We start from the raw sequence: 8,457 nt of genomic DNA on the forward strand, positions 1-8,457 counted from the left end.
TTTCTGCCTGGCTTTTTTATAATGGTTTCTACTGCTCCTGAAAGCCACTTTGAAGATCATAGACACACAGAAAACAAACCAAGCCTGCAATGCTGGGTAGCATTCTACTGCTACACTATAGTTGTGGATTTAGCTTCGTATTGGAGAATAAGCCTAAAAAGAGAAGACAAGAAGTAGAGTGACAGGGAGAAACACAAAGGGACTTGAAAATGTTGCCTAAATAGAGTTCTCTACATTAGTAAGGCAGATGCAGGTAACAGCAACACCATGTAACATTTCTGAAGGAAGACAGAGTTTTCTATTGTAAAAGGAAAATGGCTTTATTTAGTATTGCTCAGAGGTAGCACAGGACTGTTCTGCATAGATGGCATCCAGGCAGAAAGAATTAATCATAAAATTAGCATTTGTTCCCCAAAATTAGCAGTCGGTCACAGTGACATGCTTGTGTGCAAGTCCAAACACTTCCAAGCTGGGTTGTTGTTGGTTTGTTTTTTTTTTTTTTCAGAAGCAGAAGATACTCCTACAAGCTGTGGCACTTGTTTTCTAACTAACTGCTTAACTCTTTCAGAAACAATCTGATGATGGATCACACTCTAGCATCAAAGTAGCACTAGTTTCAAGGGAGCAGTGCCTTTACTGCATGGATTGACAGCTGCCTTTTGGAAGTGCAAGCTGCACAGTACTGCAGGGCCTGACTGGCAGCCTTGGTCAGCCACGGCCAGTAATGGGTGGGTAGACAAATGTAAGGATTTCTGTGCAAGTCTTACTTTCCTGACCTGTAGCTAACTTGACATCTGTCAAGACAGTCTTGATCTCTGCTTCAACTATTCAGCTCTAGGTAGTTTGCTGTCATGTAAAGCCAAAGTCTCAGCTGAACTAGTTTCAGTATTTTTAACACAGGTGAGATGTTCCTCATTCTGCTCTCCTTTATAGGTTCTAAAGTCATCTAAAGTGCAGCTGGGGGTGTTTATTGTGACAACTTTTACACCAGCTTTGCTCACATTTCATGTGCTTCACAGGAGAGATGTTAATCTTTTCTAGTATGATAACTTGCCTATGCACAATTGCAGCACTCCTGCAGCTTTTAACCTCCCAGTCACCTGCACTGAGACCTGGGTTCTCGAAAGATATGCCAGCCCTCTGTTACCTTACTGCCATCAGTGTGCAGCTGGGGCCAAGATATGTCAGTGGATAGGGTCCAGCAGAGAATATTGAGAAAAACAGTTGACCCCACTTACAAACTTTACCTAATCCTTGGCCCAAAAAGGCCAGCACCTGTATGCTTGAGATCATCTGTATTGCATGGAATTGCCAGAAAATCTAATGCCTTAAAGTACTTTCACTCTGACAGGTCAAATAGTAGGAACTGAAAATAACCTCATAGATAATAAGTTGGGAGTCCTACAAATTCACTAATATTGGGAGGGGAAATAAACGCAATTCTTTAGACTACCTGATAATCTAAACTTAAGACTGCAAACCTCCATTTCTGTTCCTAAGCCAGAGGACAATAGCCTCTGCCTGGTGTGTGAAATGCCAAGCAAAGGTTGCTCCCTGTGTCAGTGCTCTAATTCTCCAGCTAGGAAGGGGACTAGCTGCTTATAAATCTCAATACTGAAGTGTAATACTCCAGAAATTCACATTAGATTGTGTCCATACAACCATCATTAGGGCAGCAAAAGTACTGCAGTTCTTGTCTTGAGGTCTCTCAGCAGTGCTCTTCCCAGGAGAAGTATGGCTGGACTCAGCCTCAGCCATGTGCACACTTGAGGTCTGCACTGCTCAGTCCCAGTGGATGCCGAGAAGCTGGCAGCTCACATTCCAGAGCTTCTTTGCTGTTTCATCATCCCGACCCCATGGGGATACGTATGCCGGCTGGCAATCACTGCAAGAGGTACATGTTTTATTTTTATTAAGTTAAAGGTCTCCATTCATGTTAGCACACTGAAGTGTCTGCATTAAGATAAGGCAGTTGCTTTCTATCAGCTTAATTTCAAAACCAACTGAAGGAAGTGTGGGAGGCTGTCCAGCAAATGAGCAAGGGTTGGTGCTAAGCCATCTTGAGAAAGCTTTCTTTCCAATTGGCTAGGGAAAAGTCTCTCCTAATGGCACAAAGAATTGGTAGGCAAGTATATTGTCTGTTGTCTCAACTCTTAAAGAAACCTGTGTATGTTCTACTATATACTCTTCAGTGTACATTCTCATTAATACCACCAAGAAGGGCTATAAATGCTAACCAACCTTCTCAGGAGCACCTCTTCTAGCAGACACTACAAAAAAAAAAAACCCACCCCACTCAAACAGCCCTTCAGTCTAAACTGTTTTTCCCACGATATTGCTGTGGCATGAAATGCAAACTGCCCCTGAACAGCAATACTGCAATAACCATGTATGGTTATCCCCTTTTCCATTATCCTCTGAACTGGGGCTCCTTTCTTTCCAGCTCCTGCAGTCAGACAGAATTCTGTCTGGAACAGTGATCATGTGGTTTCCTCTGTAATGCTAGATCCTGCAATCACATGGGAGTTTAAGAGAACAGAGGAAATTTCATCTTCTAAACTCTGTATCTAGCCTAGTGCTTTTAGAGCTCCAAGTGCAGTCTCTGATGTTCCTGAAAGTACTCCGGTGGACTCCACCTGTCTTGCTGTGGCATGCGAATTCTTTTCTATACTTGTGCTTTATATTGTATTGCCTGGAAAGTGAAGAGGATTTTAGGGTAGTCCAATGTGAATTGTGAATTACTGTTGAAGGTATCCATTTCCCACCAAGCCCAGAACTCCTTTCTTTTATGAGTTTAAAATCCACCAAAGCTTTCTGTATTCCAGCACATAAATGATCCATTTATATGCTGGGACAGACAATCATCCAGGAAAGATTAAGACGTCTATTTATATATTCAAGTCTGATTAAGATGGTACAAACTCCCAAGTGAAGATCAGACAAAGCCATTACAAAGACTAATCTGATCACATATCACAAGAGGAAAGCTCTGCAGACACTAAGGCTCCAACAGTATCCATGTAGGGGGAAAAAAAGATGAATGAGAAAATTTATTTCCCCAAAACTAGTATTGTTACACTGCTGTACACCTAGTGGGAAGCTGACATAAATCTGTTCGAATGGCAGTCTTCATGTCTAGGATGATGATGGCTTGGAACTGCTCTGGGCAGTAGTTTTGGTGAGGGGAAAATGCATGACTATGCAGGGTCCTGGAGCAAGTCAAGGAAGTCAGGGTTTGTAGTGGGAGCTGCATAAGAAAGTTTGCAGGACAGAGCCTGTGTCCCAGCAGGAGTTCCTCCCAGCTGATGGGTCTGTCACACTGGAGAATCAAGTTATTTTGTCACATGCCAGTCCTGAAAATCTTACCTCCTAGCTCTGCAGCACCACCAGCCTGCCCAGTGCCCTGGGACCACAGGCCCCTTCTGCGGGGTACAACTGCAGACAGAGCCAAAGCAGTTTTCCCAGGATTGACTCGAGTGACCTCATTAACTAGACAGCTCTGCTGAAAGTGATTTGCCCAAATCTCAGGCAGATCAGGATTAAAGCCCTGAGCACATGACAGCCATTCCTGCAGTTTGAGTACAGTGATATTCCCAGCACTAAAGGACTTGCTGTCGTGTAGAGCTGCATGTAGTCAAGGATTCCTTCCAACATGATACCCACTGCAACAGACCAGGAAGGGGTAATGCTGTAGTATTTGTCACCCTCAATCTTATCAGCCAGCTTCTTACCTAGTCTCTCCTTAATGAAGTCTCATTTTCCCCAGCAAATAAGGTTGCCTTCCACAGTATATCACTCCATCAGCTTGTACCCACCTGAAATACTGTCCTGTCACAGAGTCTAGCTCCTCTGCTACTGCACAGTAGATACTGGTCTGAGCTCCTTCCCAAGGTGTCTTCAAGAAGAATGAGAATATCTTCCACAGCCATGTCATTACAAATGAATGCCGGACCAGCTCAGAACGGACAGAACCAGGATGGAGAGCGTTTGCTGTGACTTTAGTGCCTGTGGCAAAAGAAAGTAGTCCAGAACAAATCTGCATGTATCAAATTACCTTAAAAAATATATATATATTCCTCAATTCCACCTGCAGACAACATAAAGGAGGAGTCCAGGCATGGATACAGGGAGAGTAAAGTCCTCTGTAGTCACTACTTGGTAGATGTGATGGATGCATTTGACCCCTTAACCAAACCAGTGGTAGTTTTGTACAGTCTCCAAAGGAGGTAATGGCGTGAGTTGTAGCCAAGCCAAGAACTCCACTAGGAAACCCATGAAGAGACAGTGACACAGTGAGCATTGAGGCATATGAACTTGGAACACCCATCATGGGATTAACATATGAATAGAGCGGGGCTTTTCCAAGACTCATTGTCCTGGGCTTAAACCACTCATTTATCAAGGAACAAAGGTACACTCTGCTCTCCTCTGGGACTTGCCTTGCAGCCGCCTCGCCAGCTCCCGGGTGAAGAGCACGTTGGCCAGTTTGCTGTGACAGTAGGCGAGGCCGCGGTTGTAGCACTTCTCACCATGGAGATCATGGAAGCGGATTCGGCCGCCATGATGAGCCAGTGAGGACACGTTCACTATGCGGGCTGGGGCAGACTGCTTCAGACGCTCCAGCAGTAGGAAGGTCAAGAGAAAATGACCTAGGGGTGAGAGGAAATGTCATCCTTCTCTAAAGGTTTCTCCTGCTGGAATTTCAAAGTATTCACGACATACTATTTACATGTTCTATCTTACTGTTGCTCTCATTTAAAGTCCAGGGAAAAGACAACCCCCATGAACCAACAGCTAAACTTTTCTGGGGCCATTAAGTTCTGCTCCTCAGCTTCAAAAACCTGGTGCAGTCATACGTTTCAAATGTCTGAGGTAATGTGTAGATACTTAAGATGGGTGCATGCAAATACATTGCATTGTATTTCCAGAACTCTGGCTCTGGCCTTCCACCCTTCCCCAAGAAGGAAGGTTGAGGAAGAGAAAATGTAAAAGCAGGATTTCCTCTGGTATTCTGCCACAGACCTTGAATGCAAACATTACTCCACCGGCCTTACCAAGATGATTGACTCCCAGGTGCATCTCAAAGCCATCAGCAGTCTTGGAGTAAGGGCATAACATTACCCCAGCATTGTTAATGAGAATATGGAGTTCCTTCTCCTCTGCAAAAAACAACAGACGTTCTTAAACAGGAAAACAGAGACCAGAGACAGACAAGAGGATGACACAAGTCAACCAAAAAACCTCGTGCCTGTCTTGAGTTGCAGCCACAGCACTGCAATAAAATGATAAGTCTCCTACTACAAACTAGCTCATAGCCTCTGTCAAGCCCCTGCTGTGAACTGCGGTACCCAACGCAGTACAGAGATATGCAGGTCAGGGACTTGGCATATGCTAGAAGAGCAGACAGCAGTCCTTGGTAAAATAATCTCACTGAAAAGAAGGATCTCGAGACTGTACCTGCTAGAAATTTCTCAGCAAACTCCCGGATGGATTTTGTATCAGCCAAGTCCAGTTTTTTCACAATGACGTCCTGGTTCCCTGTCTCAGCTCGGATTTCACTGGCTGCAGCTTCTGCCTTCCTTATGTCTCTGCAAGCAACAATGACCCTCGCTCCTGCAAGGGGAGTAAAAAAACAGGAACAGAAGCTGAGATCACTGGAGCACACTGGATGATTGAGGCTAAGATAAGTTGGCTATGCGCAGTGCTTACAAACAATGTGTTGTTTATTTAGGGCATTGGCATCAGTCAAGGGAGGCAGCAGGGAGGGACAAAGCCTCTTCTACTATACTATTAGCTTCCACCCAGCCCAAAGTTGTTTTCAGAACAGGAAAATGCACATCTAAAGTGCCTCTGCCCAGGCACTCCCATATCAGGTGCAGGTACCACCACACTGGTATGATACGGTTGTTTCTGCCCCCATAACAGGAATGTCAAGCCAAGAGCACAAGAAGGTACTTGGATTCCAGCCTGAGTAATTTCTAAACAGATTATGAACAGAAGTTTAATCTCCTTACCAGTCACCCAGAAAGCATATATACCAAAATAGCTTGAAACATGAGTAACTAAAGCACACAGCAGTGGACCTAGGGCATTTCCCAGCCTCATGCAAACAGAATACAGTGATACTGGCATCTTCCCCAGTCCTCTCAAAACATCTGCAGTGCAGAGCATTTTCGTGTCACAAGGAGTATGATTGGAGTTCAAGCAATGAAAACAGCCAAAGAACTGGGGTCTTGCACCTTGGTGGTCACAGCCTCTGGAGGAGCAACACTTGGGCTTGTCTGATTTAACTTTGGACTCCAATTCACTCCAATGTTAGCACAAAACACTCCTCCCTGAGATCTGGAAGAGGCACTAGTAACACCCAGGCACACGGCCGTCAGCTGCACGGGGATGCCTGTTTGACTTGCCTCTTCGTGCGAGGTCTCTGGCAGTCTCCTTCCCGATGCCTGTGTTGGCTCCTGTGATTACCACCACCTTCCCGTCCAGCTTAGCTGTTGACTTACACCGTCCTCCGGCGACATACCTCCTGCAGTAGAGGGCGGCAGCCCCCCCTCGGCGAGGGGACCAGGGGACATGGGTCAGCGATGAGCACCCAGAGCCTCACGTTCACCCCGACGGCAGGATTGACCGGGAAGCCACAGGCGGCGTTACCTGAAGCGGCCGATCACGATCGTGCCGTGCCCGGGCTACCGGGATCTAGCCCCCCGACCGCCTCCCCGCTTTACAAACACCGGCGAGACCCGGCCCGGCCCCGCCGCCCCGCCCTGGCGACAAGTGGGGCCACGGCTCCCATTGGCTGCCGCCACCGACTCCGGAGCCTGGGCCCAATGGGCTCCGCCGCGCCGCGGTGAGCACAAGGCGGGCTCCACCCCCCCCCCCCCCCGGACCTCCCGGCCGGTTCCCTCCGCACCCGGCCGGGTCCGCGGGCCGAGGCAGGCCCCAGAGTGAGTGCCGGGGGGCTCGGAGGGCCGGGCAGCCGCCGAAGCAAGCACCGCCGGAGGCGGCAGGGCTGAGCCGAGCCCCAGCTCCTGCCGCGAGCGCGGTAGTGCTACTGAGGCGCTGGAGCTGGGGACGCGTGAATAGCGCCTGCCTCCGCGCGGGCTGCAGAAACGGGATCCCTGTTAGTCCCCCCGTCACACATGCACGCAGGTAGACCTGGGCGCGGTGCGGTGCCCGCGGCTACCCGCACAAGCGCGAGGGGCTAGGGCCGCGCCCTGTAAAACAAACCTGATGTAGGGCGCTGCCACGAGGAAGAGGACGGGGACGGAGACGGCAGCGCCCAGCGCGGCTCCCCAGCAGGTGAGCATCCCCGCCGCCCGCTCCATGCTCACTGCCGGCGCTGGCGGCAGCCCCGGGCCCGCCCCAGTCCCCTCGGCACGCCCCTGTTCGCTTGGGCCCGCCCCGCCAGCAGCAGGCAGCCCTCCAGAGCACCTCAGCAGCGGCCCCTCGTGGCCCCGGCGTGGCCTGTCTGACCCAGCGGGGCAGCTGCTGCAGGGTCTTCTCGCACCGGGTACCCCGAGGATCCCGCTGCCTGCCGCGGGTGTGCCCCGCCGGGAGGAGGAGGGCGGCCGGCTCGACAAGACAGGCTGAGGAAGTTGGGGCTGTTCAGCCGGGAGAAGAGAAGGCTGCGTGGAGACCTCATAGCAGCCTTCCAGTATCTGAAGGGGGCCTATAGGGATGCTGGGGAAGGACTCTTCATTAGGGACTGTAGTGACAGGACAAGGGATAATGGGTTAAAACTTAAACAGGGGAAGTTTAGATTGGATATAAGGAGGAAATTCTTTACTGTAAGGGTGGTGAGGCACTGGAATGGGTTGCCCAGGGAAGCTGTGAATATTCCATCCCTGATGGTGTTCAAGGCCAGGCTGGACGAAGCCTTGGGTGGGATGGTTTAGTGTGAGGTGTCCCTGCCCATGGCAGGGGCTTGGAACTTCACGATCTTAAGGTCCTTTCCAACACTAACTATTCTGTGATTCTACACCGGGAGCCTGCTGCTTTTTTTCCCCGGGCAGCGCAGGACCCTCGGGACAGCCCGAGAGTGCCGCTCTAATTGCGCTGCCCAGTTCATAGGCAGAGAAGTCTCAAGAGAAAGCGCTGGGGCGGCGGCCCGGGGGGACATTCCACATAGGTTTGCATAGCCTGTCGCCGGGGTTTGTGACACTAACCCTAGCAAAACGCATGAAACGGTGCGCACGTTAGTACGCATTGAGGACCGGGGACACGCGGCGCTGCTCGCTCTCACCGCCACCAGAGAACACTAGAAGGAGGAGGCCGGGGGTGCTGAGCGGCGCTGCCCCCTGCGCTCCGCCGCCTCCCAGGGAAGACTACAACTCCCAGCAGGCAGTGCGCGGCTCGAGGCCCCTGCCCTGCGGCAGGCCTGCACCGCGCCTGGCGCCACCGCGAGCCGGCGATCATTGTCGCCAGCAGCCGTGCCGCATCTCCCGGCTCCCGCTG

The 8,457-nt window shown here is 50.1% G+C and overlaps 1 protein-coding gene across 1 annotated transcript; it reads right to left on the reverse strand.

Moving 5' to 3' along the window:
* Positions 1-294: 294 nt before the first annotated feature.
* LOC136017948 (retinol dehydrogenase 12-like) lies at positions 295-7,358 on the reverse strand. The gene is made up of 7 exons (XM_065686718.1): positions 7,231-7,358; positions 6,411-6,529; positions 5,458-5,613; positions 5,055-5,159; positions 4,440-4,649; positions 3,816-4,005; positions 295-1,885 (listed from the first exon to the last, which is right to left on the reverse strand). Exons 1-7 carry the CDS (start codon positions 7,326-7,328, stop codon positions 1,783-1,785), a joined length of 981 nt encoding a protein of 326 aa, XP_065542790.1. The 5' UTR covers positions 7,329-7,358; the 3' UTR covers positions 295-1,782.
* Positions 7,359-8,457: the final 1,099 nt, after the last annotated feature.

This window comes from Lathamus discolor, chromosome 6, assembly GCF_037157495.1.
Source record: "Lathamus discolor isolate bLatDis1 chromosome 6, bLatDis1.hap1, whole genome shotgun sequence".
Lineage (NCBI taxonomy): Eukaryota > Metazoa > Chordata > Aves > Psittaciformes > Psittacidae > Lathamus > Lathamus discolor.